Source organism: Scomber japonicus, chromosome 11, assembly GCF_027409825.1.
Source record: "Scomber japonicus isolate fScoJap1 chromosome 11, fScoJap1.pri, whole genome shotgun sequence".
NCBI lineage: Eukaryota > Metazoa > Chordata > Actinopteri > Scombriformes > Scombridae > Scomber > Scomber japonicus.
Window position 1 is genome coordinate 26445093 of NC_070588.1, and position 22352 is coordinate 26467444.

The following is a 22352-nucleotide window of genomic DNA, read 5'->3' on the forward strand; positions in this document are numbered from 1 at the left end:
AAAAGCATATCAACATAATATAGTGCTGTGTTAGGGTTAGTACATCTATAAATGAAAGATGCAACCTGTACTTTGATCTAAACCCCAAATTCAAATACAGAGAACGTTCAACAGGTGGAGCATCAAGTGTAGAAAACAGCAACCACATTAAAAACAAAAAGTTCCTGTTGGTTTTGTGGCTAAACACTCACACACTTGATTGATTTGGTTGGGTATTTTACAGAAGGGTAGTGTACTGCATATAGCTTTGTAATGTTAATGTATAGTTTTAATAATGATAATTGTTATTCTTAATGTATAAAGCTTTTTAATCATAATTGACTGTGATGTACTAGATGTACTTTCTATTTCCCATCTTAGTTTATTTTAAAAAGACTTCCTCATATGAAACACTACTGTATGTTCCTCATATAGCCTCCTCTCCTCATGTCTTGATGTGTTTCAGGTATTGAAACACTGCTTTCTGTCTATTTTGGTTTGGACTCAAAAAGTTATTTTTACTCATTTATCTATTGGCAAGATTTCTATCCTCATATATGAATCACTTTTTACTTCTCAGAGGACAGAGTCCATCTGTCAGATTATTAGAATATAAAGAGACAACTCTGCTAGAGAGGGGTAAAATAAAGGTTTGACTTTTCATCTAAGTATGCAAGAAAATGCTGTGACCCTAAATCACACATCCAGATAATGAATCCTAATGACTGGTGATCAGTCATCAATGCAACTAACTAGAATACTCTTCATTTTCACTAATTATCACATTACATAGTCCATCCCAGAAACATCTATACTCATAACCTCTACAATAGTCTATATCTGTTTCTATTAAGTTATTAGACTAAAGCAGCTGGCACATGAGCACTTAGATGTTGTGACTTCCTCAATTTGAAAAGACTGAGAAGTTGGAACCAGTAGACAGTTTATCTTCTCTAGTTCATGCATAGTAGCCTGTGCTGCACAGTTCATCCTCTCAGAAATAGTTGCATTTGAACAATGGAGGAAATCTATGCCAATGTTGAACATGTGAAATCTGTTGCCTCAAGACCTTCAACCAATCAGACAGGTAAGAATGTTGAGTCAGACAGAGATGCTGACAGATTGAGTTGTGAGTAGTATGTTTGAATCTGTTATTAGTCCTGTTCACTGGTCTTTGTTCAGGTCCGAGGAGTTCAGAGAGGAGATTTCATGGAGCTGTTGTTCTCTGTCTGGGGCTGCTGAGTGTTTTCCTGCTGGCTGGACTCATCGGCCTCGGTGTCCACTGTGAGTCTGATTTTCATAAGTTAACATCAGAGTCAACCTGTTATTTTCAGGAGCATTATTCTACTTTGAAACATAAACATGTTTTACCAAAAGACTTATTTGACACCCTGGCTTGTGTTGGTACTCCCTCTTGACTTTTTTTCAACGTTTTCCCTGTGTTGTTGTTTTCCTTAAATCACATTTAAAACCAGATTTGAAAAGTACCACACAAAAAATTAAAGTTGTGTTTAATATTAACATTTTTGCTAAGGTAAGGTATTATAATAAAGACAGTACAACAGTAACAGTGTATACCTTGTCTTTTTACTGATATAAGCTGCAGAAATTTGATTTATTTGATCGATTTCATAGATTGCATAAACATACAGTTTGACTTGACTGGTGAACATCTTGCATTGTATTGTATCTTGTGAGGAAATGTTTTGATTTGAATGAATTGAATATCATTATTGATGCTTTAGGTATTTTGTGTTTAATAAACATGTATGTTGATATATTTCAGATTATGATGTGGTACGTGGGTTAACTGAAGAACTCTCCATTACCAAAGCAAACCTAACTGAAGAGAGAGACCTGCTGAGTGCCAGCCTCAATGAAACTACTAAAGAGCTACACCAGCTTCAGAAGCAGAGTGAGTCCTTGTTTGTGTGGGTACTAATCACCTGTATATATGCAGCTGTATGATGCAGGTATAGACACTAAATAGGTCACAAAATTAAAATGAACTGAAAATGTGTGTTGACTGAACCAGGAAGAAACTTTAGTAAATATCATTATTGATGCTTCAGGTATTTTGTGTTTAAGAAACATGTATCTTGATATATTTCAGACAGTAATGTGATCCATGGTTTAACTGAAGAGAGAAACCTGCTGAATGCCAACCTCACTGAAACTACTAAGGAGCTACAGCGGCTTCAAAGTTTGTCTAAGCAGAGTAAGTCTTTGTCTGTGTGCTTACTGAACAGCTGTTTCTTTACATGCAGGTCAGGATTCACCACTCTGTTGTGTATTGAACCTATGAATCAGAAGTTATGGTCAAATAACACTTTTATCCTACAATCTAAACAAGGGATGGGCATGATTAATCAACGATTGATAATTGATCGTTAAAATGTTGTCGAACACATTACATTTTTATCGATTTCAAATAGAAGGTGTGTTGCATAGTGTGAGTCTTTAAGCAATGCAATGAATTTCACTATGTGGCAGCAATGAGAAATCTTACCAACAGAGGGCGATATTTGACAGAGAAAATGTCTCCGCTACCTACCAGCTGCTGTAGATATCAAACATAAACATGAAGAGGTCAAGGCTAAGTTTGGCGTGGGACCTTTTCAAACTAAAAATGATGGAGTTCATTGTAAACCTGCTCCTTGGCCAGGCTACCCATGATAGCACCACAATGCCTCTGCATCCCGGCTACTTCAGTCCCGTCACAGCGTTTCAGCTGCTGGACTGACTGTCATCCCTGTCAATCCCTGAGCATGCTAACATGCTAACATGCTAATCAACAAGAATCAGTAGGCTGGAGTTACTTTGTTAGCAGTGGACAGTCACCACTGCAGCCTTTAGGTGAGTCACTCTATGTGTTTTATGAGGCTGTAGTTAAATAAGCATAACTGGGAAGTAACACTATCTCTGTCACTCATTCTCCCTCTTTCTCTCTCGGCTGGGCTGGGTGCATTTTGGAGTCCTTTAACGTTATATTTTGGCAAAAACTGTCAGTACGGAGTAATATTCTGTTTTTTGATTAAGTTGTTATTAGATTTGATTGTTTTTTGGAAGTGTTTCTAAAAGAGGCTCAATTGTTTTTAAGAGCGCTGTATTGATTGATATGTGAAGCTTGGGGCTCAGCTGTCCCACATTTTTAAGATCAAAGATAATGATTAATCGATAATTGATTGTTCATTTTCCCGATGATCGATCAAGAAAATGTATTCAAATGCCCATCCCTAATCTAAACTAAATTTACCATCAGTTGCCCAGTCCAACTTTATTAAAAGCTTTGTTTATTTAGACTTGATTTTTTGTATCAATAAGAAACTTTATCTCCTCAGAAATGTTATTAACTACTTCATAGTTAAAGAGTCCTTCCTAAGTCCTATAAACAGAAGGTGACTGTAGCATCATGAACTGCTTTAGGGGCCAAAAGCAAACATGTGAAACATGTGAAAAGGCTGTTACTATGCAGTACTGAATTGTGGAGATAGAGCCTCAAACTGTTTCTCAGCCTCTCATTTTTCCTGATAAAAGGGCTACCCCGTGACGTAGTGGTATGCCTGCGTAACCTTGGCCCCTCCCCTATTATATAAGCCCAAGAGGCCGCTCTCCTCAGTGGTTAACCTGCCTAGTGGCGAGTTATTGGTACTACAGTCTACTCGTAGACAGTTAGCTGAGCTAGCCACTGAGCTAGCGGCAGAGAGCACTCAGACTTAGCGTCCATGTTTCGGGTAGAGGTGATGACTTTGACTTACAGGTGACACTTGGTAGGGGGCAGGGTTTCAGCAAACTCGGCAGGCGCACACACAGCGTTTGGGAGCAGAGAAAGAGGCTGATTCTTACACAACTTTGAAGCCTAATTTCATATATTTGGAGATTTTTTTAATCATTCAAATTTGGCAGGGTGGTTAACAACACACTTTTCTGTGGTATGTCAAACTCAGAACACATATTTATTCTTACTTTACACAGACTTTAACTGCCAATCCTTTGTCAATGTAGGTCTGACTTTATTTTATACCTGAGAAATGTGTCTTATTTAGAATGAGTAGTATTCATGCAGTTTACAGGTCATTGGTCATTTGTTTTTAATTATTGGTATTAAATTTAGTCATTTGAGTTGAAATGTATTTGTGTATTGTTTGTTTAGGTGAAATTTAAAGTGTTAGGTCAGATGTGTCATTTGTGTAAAATGACATCAATGCAGTAACACAACCAAGGGATTAAAGCAAAACAAAAATTATTTTATGGTTGCTTCCAAGGATTTAAGGTAAAACAATGGAAACTGCTGAGAAAACAGCATATTGTCGGGGTCAGAAGTATAAACGTTCAGAAATAGTTTGTGTTTTATTGTAGCATCTCATGGGCTTCAGAAAATAGTTATTAACATGATAAAAACTCAAACGGTCCTTCAGACTTTTGTTTTTATTGATCTTTATTGCTCTTGCCTTGATGACGACATCCGGTCTCAGAATATGAGAGAACATGTCTTTTTTATTTGCCAGTGATTTTTTCTTTTAAAACTCTAAATATGAAAAAAAAAATCTAACAATTTTTAATGTTTTGCTCATCCCTATTTTACAAGAAAAAATAAAAACTCTCTGTGCACTGAGGACTCAGCTCCATCAGAGATTAACCATACGGCTCTTTAATACTTAGATCATCATCAGAGTATTAAAAAAGACTTTGCTTTCTTACATTGAACCAAACACATCCAGTATGGGAGCAAATTTGGGTTCAGTATCTTCCCCATGGACATGTTGACAGGTGTAACTGCTGATCTAATTTTTGGATAAGTCACTCTAGCTCCTGAGCTAGAGCCTTAGTCTTCCTGGTCTGTCCGTTTTTTGTCCCAGCCACCAATCACCAGCCAGCCCAACCAGTGATTAAATAAACAGAAGGTTTGTTATCACTTTGCAAATTTCCCCATTGTGGGACTAATAAAGGAATATCTTATCCTATCAAAACAAACAAAAACTGATGCCATTACTGTGATGTGGAAGATGTGGAACATTTTATGCAGAACTGCAGCAAAAAATAAAAACATGCCTAAAATAATATTAAAGCTTCAGAAATGCTCCTTAGTTGGTAGAATATCAACAAGTTAATTCTGGTCACATGTTGTGTAATTCACAGTAGGAGTCATTTACTAAAATATGGTGAACCAATTCTGTGCTTAATAATCATGTTTTTAATGAATTACCTCATTTCTAATGTTGTGTGTTACAGAGAGAACTTGTCCTGCAGGATGGAAGATGTTCAGCTGTTCCTGTTATCTCCTCTCCAGTAGGAGTGCTTCCTGGTCAACAGGCAGACAGGACTGCAGAGAGAGAGGAGCACATCTGGTGGTTATAGACAGTCCTAAAGAACAGGTACACAGTGTTTGTTAGTATATTTGCACTTTTTTTGAATACTAATTTGTGAATTCATTTATTATTTCATGTATTTATGTTCATGGATAATTGTCACCTTAACAATAATAATTCAAGTGCTTTGAATTAACTGCTTTGTAGCATGTTTATCTGGTATTTCATTCCATCCTCAACAAGCTAGCTAACATTCTTTTAACCTTTCACTGTGTTTTAAATGAACTCCAGAAGCAGTCACTCATATGCTGCAAGTATTTAAATCAGTACAGATCTGTGTATCAGTTAAAGACCGTCTGTGGAGTCAAACACATGAAACATGATATCTGGCAACAGAGATTCTGTAACACTAATTTATGCACAATTGAATGAAATTAATTTCTTTTTTAAAGATTTATTTTGGGGCACATTTTGCCTGTAGGTAGCTTAGAGGCAGACAGGAAACTGGAAGAGAGCGAGGGGAACGACCTGCAGCAAAGGTTCCTTGCTGGATTTGAACCAGCAATTATGTGACACACGCTTTAACCACACAGCTATCCATGCACTCCTACATTTATTTTCTTAATGATGAAGGTGTGGTTTTTGTTTTCAGTTTAAATTGTAAAATAATAAGACAAAGAAACCCCATAATGCATTAAAGCAGTAAAGAATTATTGTGCAGGTGGAATCTGTTTTAAACCTCACAATATAAATAGTATGCCTTTCTTTTCCTTCTTTTTTGAAAACAGGAGTTCTTTACCTTCACCGAGGAAGAAACTTGGAGTTGGATTGGTTTGACTGACAGAGACACAGAGGGAACCTGGAAATGGATTGATGGAAGACCACTGACTTTAAGGTTTGGCTTCAGATTGGTTGTTTATTGACAAAAGTTGAAATGGTTTTATTCTATGAGTACAACCCCAAAGTTGACTGAATCTTTTAACTTTATTTGAAATCTGACTGATGTTTGTGAAGAAATATTGTTTTAAATGTAGAGAAGAAGAAGAGGTATAATGACTAGAATGAGGCACATTCAGTTTTCTTATGTTTCAGTGATGGACTGTGTTCATGTCAGATTAACAGTGACACGGTTCTCTTGTTCACTGACCTGTAGCTACTGGGAGACAGGTCAGCCTGATAATGGAGGTGGAGATCGGCAGTGGGGTGAAGAGGACTGTGCACATATCAGGACTGGCAAGAAAACTGTAGAAAACTGGAATGATCGGTCGTGTGATGCTTCTCTGAAGTGGATCTGTGAGAAAAATGTTGATGTGTAATATGTAAAAATACTTTTACAAAGTAAGCTATGATTTTGCAAATGGTCTTTAGTATTTAATATCTGTTCATGTTTGTATGTGTAAGTCTAAAACTTTACCCTGCTGTGCTAATGACTGTTTGCTTCTGTCCTGCCTTTTTAAAGCAATTTCTATATTTAAATTACATATTTACAACTCTTCCTAGAAAAATGTCAAATTAATTTCAATGTTCCAAACAACAAAAGAAGCACACAGACACCACCAAAATTCATAACAGTACAAAATGCAACAGATTAATAAAAAACCTTTACTTTAAATATCTTAGCTAAAGATTTCATGATAGTTGAAAGTTGTAAAAATCCCAGTTGATATCTCTTCTGGTGGCATCTGTCATCATAGTTAAACAAATAAAGATTTTGCTTAATTTTGTCTTACTATATCATCAAGTGATTATTCCTGAAAATTATTTTAAATGAAATGTGTTCAGCAGCTTGCAGATCTCTTTAGCAGAGTCCATCAGTGTTTGTGATTTTTACTTGATAATTAGTGGTTTCACTCAGGAAACATTTGCTGTTGAGAGAAAGTTATCAAATGATTTTAGATCTGTAACGGGTGGTGTATGGACCCAATTGCAGTACAAAGGACTCAGAAACAGCGGTAAAAGTACAACGGTTTACTCAGACTCCAGCAGACAGGCAAACCGTTCAGAAACCGGCAAACAGGAATCAGAAGAGGAGAGGCTAAACTCTTGGTCAGGGACAGAAGGCTGGGTCGATTTACCAGGAGGCAGACGAGGCAGACGAGGCAGACGAAGCAGGGGAAGCAGGGGAAGCAGGGGAAGCAGGGGTCGGTATTGGGAAGACAGGCAGGAGAATGCTGAAAAGTCTTGCATGGCAAAGGAGTGAGTGTGGATCTGGTGAATATATGCTGGGCTGATTGCATGTGATGAGAGGCAGCTGTGTGCACAGGTGAGTAGAGTGAACTGACGAGGTGGGTGTGGCTGACAGGCTGAGTGGGGCAGAGGCAGGATCAATGGAAAACTACCGAGGGCTGGATGACTGAACTGTGACAAGATCAAATTGAAACCAAAACTATTCAACAGATAAGTAAGGAAATATCATCATATAAGCACTGAAAAAAATCAAAGTTTCATTATGTTTCTTCTATCATCATTAATACAGAAAAACCCTGTTCTACTGGGATGTGAGAGGTCAGCTACAAATGGAGATTACATTCATTCAAAAGTGAACCTGGTTAAAAGATTATTTATCTCATGTTGTATTCAACAGGCACTAAGTGAAGAAAACTCTAAAGCAGAACAACTTGTAACTCAATCTAGAAAATCTACTGGATGAATCTGATGCTAACATGATCAAGAATGCTTATTTTATACAGAAAAATGATTATCAAGGTTTAAATTGACCAACCTTAGACCTTTCTCTTCCAATCAAGCAAAGTATGCTAAGTAGTGCTGTATGACATTGGCCTACTATTTGATTTGGGCCACTTATCATAGATAAGCCGGGGGATACAAGGCAGATAGACGATAAAGAAGATGAGGATATTCAGGAGGAAAATGATGAAATCAGGGAGGAAGAAGTTAAAGACATAGAGAAGACAGATGATGATATGGAGGGAAATGGTGGTGATGAAGAAAGAGAGAAGGGAAATGAGGACGATATGGAGGGAAATGGCGATGAAGAAGACTGAGAGAAGACTGATGACAATGATATAGAGGAGTGATGATGAAGTTGAAGAAATACAAGAGAAAACAAATGATAAAACAACAAGTCACTCTCCTATCTTAAACTGTCCCACTGATCCAGCACGTTAAAAAGCACAGCATCGACCACTCTGACAGATTTGTTGAGTTTTGTTGCTCCATTGAACCTTGTCAGTCAGTTGAAGGTTTCCCAAAAACTGAGGGGCGTTCATTCCACAGGGAGAGGACAAAGTGGACATGCAGAGAAGACGCTGTGAGATCCCTGAAGAAGGTCCTTTCTGCGGTGGTGAAGCTTCTTCTGAACATGGCTGACAGTGACCAGACTCTGCAGCAGGTGATGCCTGGATGCACCTGTGCAGTATAGATTTTGAATGTATCCTATGCATGGAGATTACCACACCCATCTTCAATGAGACTGCCATCGCATCTGCTACGCTTCAGAGAAAGAACCTTGACTTATCAGTATCATACACCATCGTCATACAAAGAGTGGAGGCAATGAGAACACATGAGGAGTTCAAGGTCTTTTTTTACAAAAGCAAAAGGGCAAGCCAAGGCAGCAGGCATTGCAGTGCCAGAAGAAATACCTGGACAGGGAAGGTACCTCAAAAGTACAAGTATAGCTCTAAATCAGCTACAGAGGAATACCAAGCCCAAGACGAGCATTACCCGGGAAAGGTGTCTTTACCTTCCTTGACAGGCTGTGTTGCCATGAGCTACTAATGACATGCCTACTGGGTCAATCCTATCAGGTCTTCACTGCCTTACTGTCTCACGTCACTGGAAGGGTAAACTCGATGACAAAGCTGCTGCATCTGTCAAACATATGTGCCAGTTCTATGATGTAAAAGAAGAAAACCTTATCACTGAGCTCAAGGTATTCCACTCATCATATGCACTCCCCTCCAACAATGTCACAGCTGCACTCAAGTGCCTTGGAGAAAATGATGTGGAATCAGTTTTTCCGAGTCTGACCATGCTCCTCAAAATGTATGCAACTATACCAGAGACAACGGCTTCAGTAGAGCGGTCCTTCTCAAAACTGAATCTCATCAAAACCGTGCTAAGAAAACAGTGTGAGGAAAAAAGGCTCTCTGACCTAATGCTGCTCTCCATTGAAAGAGACATCCCAATTGACCAGAACAAGGTCATTGACAAATACAAACAGATGGCCAAACAAAAAATTTCACTATAGTTCCACCTACCGCATATGGGCACTAGGGTGACCAGATGTCACGCATTTACTTTTCACACGTGCCGCAAATTGAGACGTTGTCCCGCATTGTTATTGACAGTCAGACTCCAGTTTTGAAATGCCTGTTTTATAATCTGGCATTTATCAGATACCTTTGCGGAGAAAGCAGTGAGGGCTGTCATCAGGGAGACTGTTTGATCATGTCAATCAAACTGGGACACGGACACAGGTTAAGGGTGCGCGCACCAACAAGAAACAATGCAAATCAGGTCAGAACGGCATGCAGCACGAGACATGGAGGAAACCAGTAGAAGGCAAGTCTGGTAAAGTTTTGTGTGAAGTTTCCTTGACTCATTTTTCCATTTCACACGGAGGTGAATACGACGTGAAACAACACACACAATGCAAGACTCACAAAAAACGTGTTGCTCAAATGGAGGCTTCCCAGTCTATGCATATGTTCCTGCTAAAACCCAAACAAGACTCAAACACAGATAAGGTAACAGCAGCTGAACTAACTAGCATTTACCACACTGTGAAACTAGGACTATCAGCGTTAACACATTAATCGCGATTAGATTAATGCAATCCATAGCACGTTTTTTTTAATCGCATTTTAATTTTCCAAGCCTTTTTGTCCCTTCTACTCACCCGTTGACGGCTCCTCTAGCTATAGCGCTATGCTTTGAAGTGGCCACCTGCAGTACACCTACCACGGTGATGGAAAGTAAGACAGCTACTGGGCTTTTGAACGGCTTGTTTAACTTTAAAACACTTCCAGACGGTTCAGTTGACAAGTCAAAAGTAAAATGCAACCTGTGTCAAACGGAGTTTAACTACCACCAGAGTACGTTGAGTTTGAGTTACCACCTCCACGCTAAACACCCAGGTGCAGCCAAGCGAGCCTCAGCTCCACCAAAGTACCATTTTGGAGTGTGGGAGTCGCAGCAGAGCCGTGATTGATTCCCAGTTAAGACACTCTGGTAAGAAATGCTTTACATTATGGGCTTAAAACTGCCTTGAAATGTAAAATAACAGGATTTTAAACATCCAATTCAAAACGCAATTAATCGCGATTAACTATGGAAATTCTGTGATTAATCGTGATTTAAAAAATTTATCGTTTGACAGCCCTATGTGAAACACTCCCTATCATACAGGTGACAGGTCAGAAGACTGTGGTAATAAGCTAACATCAACCATGTTTCCAGACTCTGAGATTGCAAAGAAAATGTCATGTGGTCGTACAAAGGCAGCATCCATAGATGTGTCTGTTCTGTTTGATTGTACAGAGTCAGGTGTGTTAATTTGAGAGGCATTGTGAAATAGAAATGTTTATTTAAAAAAAAAGTTCTGTTAGACTACCTCGATGCATTGGTATCCCACATTGTCCCACATTGTCCCACAAACGTAGTCTTTGTCCCACATCTGGTGAATTGGGATCTGGTCACCCTACACAGAGATTGACTTAACCTTTGAGGTCTGAGCACTTCTACAGCTTGGACCAACATGGAACTCTACCAGTAAGTCATTAGGACAAAAGATGAACAACAGTGTCTCCTCAGTAAGACTGTGTGGCCTGTACATAAAAAATGTGGGCCAGTGCCCCAGTAATGTTGGGCAACAGCTAAAGATTACACTGATTTTCATTTCTGTGTCACTCTGAGTGAATTCAGCAACTATGTCTATTGTTTACAACCTCAGACAACAAAAAGCTTAATGCTTAAGTTTCTATGACTAGATATTCTGTTACAAGAGCAGTAGGAAACAAATACAAGTAAGTGTAGTAGCAAATTACCTCATGGTAAAAATATAATCCTTAACTTTAGGATTTTTAATCCTCTGTATTTTTCCTCTTTATCCTTGTATTTTGATGCATTTTACTATAACAACCATGCAAGGCAGACAAAAGTCAGCTGGCAGCAGTAGAGACTACATATAACACCTTGATCTACTTCCTTTCCCAGTGGTTAAAATGCAGAGAGATCGAAACTCACATGGCTATTAGCAGTAAACTATCAGTTTCATCATTAGGCTTATATCTTCATACGCAATGGATGAAGTCTATATGAATGTTCCACCTGTTGCCTCAAAACCTTCAACAAATGAGACAGGTAAGAATGTTCAGTGGTTTTTAATCTGTCATTAGTTCTGTTGTATGATTGATTGGATTCACTGGTCTTTGTTCAGGGTCAAGGAGTTCAGAGAGGAGATTTCATGGAGGTGTTGTTCTGGGGCTGGGGCTGCTTAGTGGGTTCCTGTTAGCTGGACTCATCGGCCTCAGTGTCTACTGTGAGTCTGTTTAACATTCAGAAATCCTTTATGATTTAGAACCATTATCAAAAATGCTCACATTTTACCAATATGTTTATTTGAGTTTTTAATTCATTCATAATTTATCTGGTGATATTTTTTAAATTTTCGGTATGTTTTTTTTTTTTTTTTTTCAAAGCGACTTCTTCATTCCCTTGAATGAGAAAGTTTGTCTACTTTTGACTGGTGCTGTGTAGTACAAATCTTATTAATTTTTACTCCAAAATACTACAGCAGTGACTAGATTTTTGTCTTTATGTGTATGATAGACATATTATGTACATGGATTAAGTGGGAAACTTAATGTTTCACACAGGCCATAATGACAGGCCGAAATGAGAAAATATATTGAATTGAGCAAATATAGTAACTTTTTTTGTATTAAATGTTGTTAAAATGTGTCTCTTTTGGTATGTAAGTTTATTTTTATTTTTATTTTTTTAAATCAAATGCCGTTAATCCACTAATACAAACATATCATCTTAGCAAGGGCATTACATAAAAGGCATGACATATCATTGAGACAAAACATACAAAATAGTAAGATCCACTTACAGGAAAATATGAAAATAGCAGTGACTGGTATTTAAGTAATTTTAATATGAATCCAAAAAGTAACCATAGAAACAACTTTATTCCAAACCACCTAGTTTACTGACCATAGGATACTCTTTTCTTTTATTGCTATATGAGATCCTTTACGGTATGTAAGACTTTCTCTTGATTGATTTCAGATTACTACTCATCACAGCATTCAGCTGAGGAACTCATCGCTATAAAAGCCAGACTGACTGAAGAGAGAGACCTGCTGAATGCCAGCATCATTGAAATGACTAAAAAGCAAGACATGCTGAGTTAAGTGGGAGCACTGCACAAATACATTTACCAGTACTCTGTTAAAACTTTTTTTTTTTTTAAGAAATAGATGATGTGGTTAGGTTAGGTATCATCTGTATTGTACTGCAGATACATCTGTAAAATCAACAGGTGTGTAACCTACTATATACCGTACATGGCTACGTATGTGTAAGCAGAGGCGTTCCTGGCTAGTTTTGCGCCCTGGGCGGACCGACTATTGGCGCCCCTCCACACAAATCCTTCATCACACAAAAAATAAGATGAATAAATGAAATATACTAATAATTAACTTTCACCCTTTTTACAACTGGCATTAAAATGTTTTCTGGGTGATTAGATTGCTATCAGGGAGTGCTTGACCACAGGAAAGTGCAGGTGTAAAGTTATTTATTTATTTATTGCATTTTCACATAACCCAATAACTTACATGCAGCTATAACGGGTCTGTATTAATTTTATAAATGTATTATTATTTATTTGGAAGCAGCAGTTTGTGTTGTGTGGCCTGGGTTCATAATCATCACAGATCAGTCTATCCCCCCCCTTGCTTTTCCTCTGAGGGTGAGACTCACAACCACAACCTGCTCACAGCCTCTGCAGTCGCAAGTTGATTTATTTATTTTTTTTGAGGGTGCGCTTTTCTTTTTTTGAGGACGGACTTTTTTTTTCATTTTCTTTTTTTTTTGAGGGTGCTCGTGCGCCCCCAAATAGATTGCGCCCTGGGCGGTTGCCCACATTGCCCATAGCAAAAACCACCACTGTGTGTAAGGGTCTAACTTCTAAAAGCTAGACCCTTATCAAAGCAAACTTCTGTTAAGACAAGAGTGAACACACATGCACACATCATTATCTACCATCACCACTTCCTCAGACTGGCATATGACTCACAGCTTGAACGGATTTCAGTATGATGTTTTTATACTATGTTTCTAACTAAATTAAGTTCGTCCTAGTTAACACTTGTAGGTGTCAAAATGACACACAACTACAAGGCACAGGCTGCTCTAACCCTGCGCAGTTGTTGTAACCACAAACTAAATTGAACCATTCGAAGCTATGGGTAACTCTATATGTGCATGCTTGCAAGGCAAGGCAAGGCAGTTGTATTTATATAGCTCATTTCATACACAATGGCAACTCAATGTGCTTTACATACAGTAAAACAGAAAAACATGTAATTTGAGAAACGTGCAACTCTTTTGTAGTCTAATCTTAATAGTACAATTATTAAATGGAAAATTATCTTAAGATGGTTGAATAAACTCAAATATAAATTAACCTCTTCAATTAGAATAAATTGATATGACCATTTTTAAAATGACATAACAAACAACATAAAATCAGCTGCAATACCGTGAGATCCCGCACAGAGCACATTGAACGCTCTGTGCGGGATCTCACGTGACCACATGGTATTTACGTGATAGCACGATGTTTACAGCTTTAGCAGTAGCAGCAGAGTAAAAGCCATCAGGTAAGTGTTTCTTTTAATAAACTCCTGGTGTACTTACAAACTTTTCAATGCATGTATTTATGAGTAAAGACCCTATTTGTACTACTGTAGAAGTTTGATAATCCAGGCATTATTAGTGGGGTCATTTACCAGATACAGTGTCGGTTCCATTGGCACCTGTAATAGCTCTAACTCCACCAATTTGCAACCAAATGAAAAAAAAACATTGCTTTACCTAACAGGTTAATTGCCAAAAAATTTAAAAAAACCTAAAAAAAATAAACTTTTTTTAACAATGTAAATTTAAAAAAAATATTATTAATTATTATTATTAAAAGAATTATAATGATGAACCCTTAGCACTGTCCTATTTTTTCACACCTTTATCTCACCCCTGCTTACAAGTGTTAAAATGTCACTGTCACATGTTGGTGTCAAAACTGCAAACACATATTTACACATTGCCCTTGTGAAGACTATAAATACCAACCAGTGCCTCAAAGGGTAGTATATTGAATCCCCTACTCCTCATGAAGACTAGACTCAGCCTTTTGTTCAGCTGCCCATCGTCTGTGGCAAGCCCTTCCCAAACAGCTGAGAGCGCCACAGTCTATTGAGACTTTTAAAAAGGAACTTAAAACATTTATTTTTAATAAATCTTTTGTATTTCAATTATTTCCTGATGTTTAATGTTTTCATTATGTTTGTCTTGTAGCACTTTGAGTTTTGCTTTGGAAATGTAAAGTGCTTTATAAATAAAATGTATTATTATTATTATCATTATTATAATAAATATAATGTATTATTATTATTATCATCATTATTGTTATTTTCTTTGGCAATAGATGAACTTTCTGACTTTTAATTTCTCTCTTGTAGATAGAGCTTGTCCTCCAGGATGGATGATATTCAGTGACGCTTGTTATTACCTTTCTTGTGAGTGTGGGTCTTGGGAAAAAGGCAGGCAGGACTGTACAGACAGAGGAGCAAGCCTGGTGGTCATCAACAGCACTGAAGAACAGGTACATGGATGTGTGTGTGTGTGTGTGTGTGTGTGTGTGTGTGTGCGAGTGTATGTACAGAAGTAAAGTTTTTTTTTTTTTAAAAGTAAAGCAAATAATACTAAAGTTAGAATACGTAAATACAGTATGCACATTACATAGAATAATCCTGGTAGATTAAATAAACATATCAGGGTTACTCAATAGGCAGACTCTGATCCAGATCTGGACAAGATAAAAATTCAATCCAGACCAGGAACACATTTTCACTGACCTGGGCTGCTTTTACGTGACACATCACTGTCAATTAATCACTCAACTGTCATCTTTCAGCCACAGTTATCAAAGTTGTTGTCAGATATAGGAGCTCTGGTTGAAAAAATAAGGATTGATTTTAATGTCAATCATAAATGGTTCTTAAAACCTGATGTCTGATCATGTCAGAAATCAAATGTGTTTATGTTGTTGTTCTGAACAAGCGCATTCAATAATCGGTTTTGGATGGGAGGGTGGGCGGCCTGGACGACATAGCCTACAATTGTGGGTGGAGGTGGACTGCCACCAGTTGCTCCATGGGCAGCAGTAAGATTATGGTGTGTTTATCCACCCCTTCAAAGTCCAGGGAAGGTGCTCCTTGAATAGGGCTCTTGCTGAAATATGGATTTTCTTTCCAGAAGACTGTGACTTCCTCCAGGAGCTTGCCTTGTGGTCCACTTGACTTTGAGTAACTTCTTCCCTTGATAGCTAGAGTGAGGAGCTTTCATATTTTTCTCTTTGACCTAGCTTAGTTTGGGTGGTATTGGTGAGAATAAGGTCCCTGTCTGAAAGGCTAGCCTGCAGTGGTAGTCTTCATCAAGTGTTTTTAAAACAAGCAGAGTGAGAGAACACAAGCCGAGATTGATAACTGTGGTTCAGGCGTGTTGCAGCTTGAGACACACGGAGCAGACCTGGTACAGTATGTGTACTTGACCAAAATACTTAAATAAAATATAAAAACTGTGACTTTTCTTTGTTTCCATTTAACAGAAGTTCCTCTCTAACTTCACCAAGGAAGAAACTATGGCTTGGATTGGTTTGACTGACAGAGACAAAGAGGGGACCTGGAAATGGATTGATGGAAGTCCACTGTCTCTAAAGTAAGGCACAAATTCAATCAAATATATAAATACTACTGTCACTTCAACCAAATATTTCTGACGATATACAGTATAAATATACCATTTGATGATGAATATATTTGTTAAATATATCATTCTACCAGAGGTTGCTGTGGTTCCTTTAACCAGTCCTCAATCTACCAGCTACAGTCAGCAAGCGGTGATCTTGCTCCCTAAAACATATTTATGGTACATAAAGTATATTTATATTTTAGCTTTAGAAATGTCATTGGACAAATCATAACCCATGGCATTATGAACAGTTGTATAGTGTTTTCTTCCAGACTATATTGGAACAAATTTTTAAAACACAAATGTACAACAGGTTCAATATATCTGAACTTGAAGTGTTTGCCAACAAAGTAGGTGTATCAGTAAATGAATTCTCCTAACTAATATACTGTATGTGTCATAAAGTGTAACGGCTGGTGAGTGTGGACCCAGTTGCAAGAAGGGGAAGAGAGGCAGAGGTACAAAATCCAGTAAGGCAAGTTCTTTAATCCAAGAGGAGGAAGGTGGTCATACACAAAAAGGGCTAGCAGGAATCAACTAAGGCGGGAAAAAGAACAAAGAAGGGAAGTAAAACTGACAGCACAGGGGAAGACTAGACTTTCAAAATAAAACAGGAAGTGTACAACACAACATAAAATACAGAGTCTGACATAAAGAGCCAAGCAGGTTAACTCAAATGGAGGGGACACTAGGGACACAGAGCCAGAGAGTGACAATACTATACTATTATTAAAATATCAGTACAGTAGTGCACAATGGTTTGGAACAGAAGATAAGAAGACACATTAGTCATTTAAGTACAACATTCATTCTCCTCTTAATTCTGGTTTGGCCCCCACCAAGTCCTGAGAAAAATATCTCACTCTTTGTCCTTTATGTTCACCAGTAGCCACTAATTATGTTTGTCCAATGTCCAACAATGTTCTGCTAGGTTCTGGGTGAGCACACAGCCTGATAATGGTGGTTCAGAGACTGTTGAAGAGGACTGTGCCCACATCATCACTCCAAAGAACTATGAAAAGAACTGGAATGATTTGCCTTGTGCTGAAAAGAAGCAATGGATATGTGAGAAAATGGTTTAGTAATGGTGGATGATTATATGAGATTAAAAATCTATCAATACATTTTTGGATTGTGGTGGGAAAGCCATCATATGAAAGTCTGTCACCTACAAATGAATATTAAGGAAATATATAATAATTATATCACATGTGGCTTGTTTCCTCTTCATTTAAACTCATCAGGTTTGATTAAATGTTCAGTATTACAATAACAATTGTGCTTATTGCTCATCAGAGTCCATTCTCCCTCATGAATGTTGCAGTGTAAATTTCTGTGCTCCAGCGTGTTAATCCTCTTGTCTTTCATACCCGTCCATCAAGTAGAAACTTGAAAATGAAATCTTGTGCCAGGCTTCTAAAACTGTGTTGTTGTCATCATCAGTATCAACACTTGTCATCGCTTGATGTTTCCTTCCCTTTGTGCAGTACTTGCAGTTTGGTCACAAAGCAACATACTGTAGCTGTCAGGAGTGATAAGATCTGCCGTTAGTAAAGCACATACGTCAGTCAGTCAGTGACTCATGATGTGTGACTGTTAAAAAATCTTGACCTTTCTCACTTTGGCCATTTTTGAATTGTGTGTGGAAATCTTATTCTTGAATCTTACTGCATTGGAAATGTGAATACATTAAAAGCTTCATTTCACATGAACCATTTCTTTGTGCCTCACATGACTCATTTGTTACCTTTCCTATTTATTCAGAGAAAGTTCTATAAATTGATCGATGTCGGCTCATCAGCTCCATCCTCTCCCCCAACACGGACCCCGCCGACCTGCCAACCCGCAGCTAGTTGTTCTCCTCCGTCTGCTTCAACACAAGCTCCCGAGAGCCACTGCACAAGTGAGTGCTGCAGGGATCTGACTAAGCCACACCAACCACACGACCCTGCTGTGCTGATAAAAACAAAAGGTACAGGGGACTGGGTCATCACAGCGAACACGATCCGTTCAGTATATAACCCTAACCCCCCCCCCCCCCCCCTTGTCCAAATGCGTTCCGCGGTTCATGATATGAACCCAGGAGTAATAAAACTGAGGTATATTTTCAGCCTGTGTCTTCAGGCAGAAGGCAATAACGAAACATCTGATTCCATCCTTCTTCATTTTGGCCTCATGGTAGATGGGATGCTCATGAGGTAGGGTCAGAGGAGGTGGTTCAGATGAAGCAGAGGCTGATGGTGAAACACTTCTGGATGACAGTGAAGTCAGGAGGTTTATCAGCAGATTTGATGGGATGCTGTGGAGGAGAAACCTGAGCAGAAATAGCAAAAATATTTGATCAGGGTTAGGGTTATTATATTATAATAATAATAGCATTATTTACTGTAGCATACATACTTTAAAACAATGTACACTGACAGCTGAAGCAAACATGAATAATTCCTATAGCATTAAACTACAGCTGCAGCCAGCCAACTCAGCACAGTTTTAGGTACATTACCGCCACCTGCTGGACTAGATTGTGATATGACTTTTTTTTTTTTTTTTTTTTTTTTTTTTAGAGAAAAAAATAATTTAGTGTGCTGATCAAATGTGTTTGGAGAAATAATTTGATTACATACATTTTTTTCTGTATATTTGACAATATATCATAATTTGAAAACTCATGGAAAACCAGCCCATATTCTGTCCACCTGCCCAAGCCCATTTTTCCTGCACAAAAATAACATTAACATATTGAAAAAATGTAAATGAATTACTTCTGTAATGCTACCAATGACAGGTTTCTTTTTCATTCAAAATATTTCTTTATAGAACAAAAACCATCTACACACAGCCTTTGGTTAGAACTAAAAACATTAAGTAACATTGGAACATATTAAATAGTTGGTTTGGGTGAGTTTTGGGAAGGAGCTGGAGGGACCAGCAAAAATGGGCACGCCTGTAACATCAGCTCCTCTCACCCACTTTTAACCCTTTAAAAGGAGCACGCTGAGCAGTTTGATGAGTTGGTAGGGGAGAGAAAACTCTAATTAGAGTTAGAAGTATATTACCAGCATAATACTAGGCCTATATGGAATATTATTCACCTTTAGATATTAATACACATGTACAGGTATCTAAATTGCACAGCATCCCAAACATGAATTCAGGGAAAGATGAGTAATTTACCTTTCAGAAGACAGTTAAACCCTTATTGGTGCGTACAAGATGTGCACAGTTAGACTATTTTAGAAAAGGGATACACTGTACAACTAAAAAATGGTTCCATATTAATGTTAACTAAATTGCTTTTTTTCATGGTTGATTTAAAAGGGTGCATTCAAGCCATATCAGGGTACAAGTGTGCAGTGACGCCTCTTCTAATATTCGGTGAGAACGAATGAAATGAAAAGTCTCTGTTAAGACCACGCTGACAGCCACATTTTATTATCCAGATGAAACGGGGTTTGAATATTTGCAGAGGTCATAAAAATAAATACAGGAGGTCCATTTACTTTTGGGTGTCAGGGGGAGATGAAAATAATGGAGCACGCTGATTTTTGTTCAGCCTTCAGTCATCTTTATCAGAAATGTAGGCTATCTTTAAAATGTCAACAATCTTTGCGCTATTAAAGGCTGCAAATCAATACGTCTTTTCTCGTCTGAAATGTGCTGTTTTGACCATAGACTGTATATAAGAAACTTGATTCAGATGAAAAGCTGGAAAAGATCAGAGGAACCCTTTTTTATTTTTAGGTCTGTCGGATTTCTTATAAATGTAGGCCCTAGTACACCGGCTGTGCAAACCTTGCGTAAAGTTACACACTGCGCGACAGCAGATGCAACACATAGGCCTATTCTTGCAGCTGATGGCAGCAGGTAGATTTACTGAGTGGAATTAATCTTCTACAGAACAGTTGTAATTAACGTTAGACACTTGATAAGAATCGTTTTTATAAATGTGTGCGCCACTGCCAAAAATATATGAAACTTGGTCTTCTGAAAGAATGAATGGAAAAGTAAATCTGAACATAATACAATTAAAACTTAGGCCTATTGAAACTAGCGGTTTCAAAATTGAACGGACTTTTTTTTTTTTTTTTTAACTAAACAAGAAATTCAATTAACAAACTAAAACTAAACAAATAGGCCTAAGATTTCGTTGTTGCAGGCAGCCCATTAAAAATGTTGCTTTTGATTTAGGCTACCTGGAAGCTATGGGTGATAATTATTGAGCTCTGCTGTGGGTTGAGCAGTGTTAATGGTTAAAGAATAAAATAATAAGCTGGCTTTGCACAATATTAATTATAAATATAAGCCTTAATGTTAGCGGGTCCGTAACAGTCCCTTTAATGAACAATGAGTCGGTAAAGTATAGCCTATTTGGTGTTTGCATTCTTTCATTCTTTTCAGCTTCTACAAATCAAGACTTTCCTCCTAAAACTAAAACGAAGATAACTAGGCTAAATAAAAATGAAACTAAAACTACTAGCCTAATCACTCGTTCAACTAGGCTAACTAAAACTAAACTGAAATTAAAAAAAAACTAAATTAAAATAATTTTAAATGTTAATGAAAAATCCAAAACTATAATCCTGACTACTGCATGGGTTTCAGTCTATAGCCTAGTAGCCTATATAGGCAATGTAAGATCACACAGAAGTCACAATAATTTAGCCATTTAATGTAAATCATGCACGTGCGTCTGTTAGTCATGGAAACAGAACGGTGACGTGAGGCAGGTGTATATAAGAGCTGCAGACGTTTACTATTTTTCATTTGCACTTGGACTTGAGACGAGCGGACTCCATGATGTGAAACCTGTCTGCTGGAAGCTGAACACCTGGAAAACTGTTCAAGTGAAAAAGCTATGTTGAAGACGAGCTGGTAAGACATCTTCTAATGCGCCTAGTGTGTTTTTCCTCACTGACACCCTTAAAAAGTGTTTCAGTAAAAAAAAGTTTTTAAAAATGAAAATAAAAGAGAACTTTATTCATATAAATTCTTGAATTTAACATGGATATTTCTTCCACCTATTTGAAAAACACTGCTTTGATGGAAATGGACACACACTCGACGTTTTCTCATTGGAAAATAAATATAATGTGTGAATGTAATGTGTGAATTTTCCCGGGACAGGTGTGGAATGTGTTAATAAAGGTGTATTGATTTCAAAACACTCTTATTTTGGTTTAAAGACATCAAATTATCGAAATTTGTCATCGACGTTTTGGTAAAAAAGATGGCGACTGGGCCATTTTTTGAAAAATGCTTCAAAGTAGTTTTTTGCTCACCATGGAGACGATGGAACTTTTAGGAGCTGACGCCATGACGTCAGAAATTACAGGTGGGAAAAACCAGGGCCAGTTCTTCTATGTGGTGTCAAGTCCTTGCGTTTAGTTTGTGAATTGAAATTTTCAGATTTCAATATTCAGATATTATTTTAATATATTCTGCTATCTTTCTGAGCTTGAGTAAAGGAGATAAAGCGAGCTAAGTGTGTGACTGCTGTTGGTTGCTGTTCTGTCCAGTCACCACTCTCACAGTTTGTAGCCCACTTGACATGTTAGTATTTTAATAATTTTCAATATGGTAATTACACAGTGGTGGAATGTAACTATACAAGTACTGCACTAAAGTTTTAGAGACTTTTTAAAAAAAAAGAATGTATTGCTGCAGATTAAACTACACAAGTTTAAAGTAGGCTATTTGAATTAAGCTCTATTTTAACCAGTTGCATTAAAAAGCTGAATGAATTAGTAATATGTAATAATATATCACTAATACTGTAGGTTCACTGCACTGCATAATAAGTACTTTTATTATACTGGCCGGGAGTACATTTTGATGAGAATACTTGTGTAGTTTTACTTTAAGAACATTTTTAATTAATACATTGTTTAAATTGCAGTAGGCCTTGTAATATTATTTTTACTTGAGAAACAGATCTGAAACACTTCTTCCACACACAGTTTATTGTAAACAAGGGAGTGTTGAAGACAGTGACTAGTCTGGCAAGGTGCATTAGAATATTAGTAAAATGTCATTGCATTATGCTCGTGTGACCATAGA

General features: G+C 37.6%; 1 protein-coding gene and 1 long non-coding RNA gene across 2 annotated transcripts; both read left to right on the forward strand.

The window, feature by feature from the left end:
• Positions 1-994: 994 nt before the first annotated feature.
• Positions 995-7488, forward strand: LOC128367680 (C-type lectin domain family 4 member A-like). Its single transcript, XM_053328294.1, has 5 exons — positions 995-1066; positions 1162-1263; positions 2093-2197; positions 5212-5354; positions 7219-7488. The coding sequence occupies exons 1-5, from the start codon at positions 997-999 to the stop codon at positions 7486-7488; spliced, it is 690 nt and encodes a 229-aa protein (XP_053184269.1). The 5' UTR covers positions 995-996.
• A 4069-nt stretch (positions 7489-11557) lies between these two features.
• LOC128367790 (uncharacterized) lies at positions 11558-12615 on the forward strand. Its single transcript, XR_008321937.1, has 3 exons — positions 11558-11615; positions 11692-11793; positions 12549-12615. It is a non-coding gene; the product is annotated as an uncharacterized LOC128367790 (long non-coding RNA).
• Positions 12616-22352: the final 9737 nt, after the last annotated feature.

Coding starts and splice junctions, on each gene's coding strand:
- LOC128367680 (XM_053328294.1), top strand. CDS start 997: ATGGAGGAAATCTATGCCAATGTTGAACATGTGAAATCTGTTGCCTCA. Junction 1,067..1,161: donor ACCTTCAACCAATCAGACAG/GTAAGAATGTTG, acceptor GTCTTTGTTCAG/GTCCGAGGAGTTCAGAGAGG. Junction 1,264..2,092: donor CATCGGCCTCGGTGTCCACT/GTGAGTCTGATT, acceptor GATATATTTCAG/ACAGTAATGTGATCCATGGT.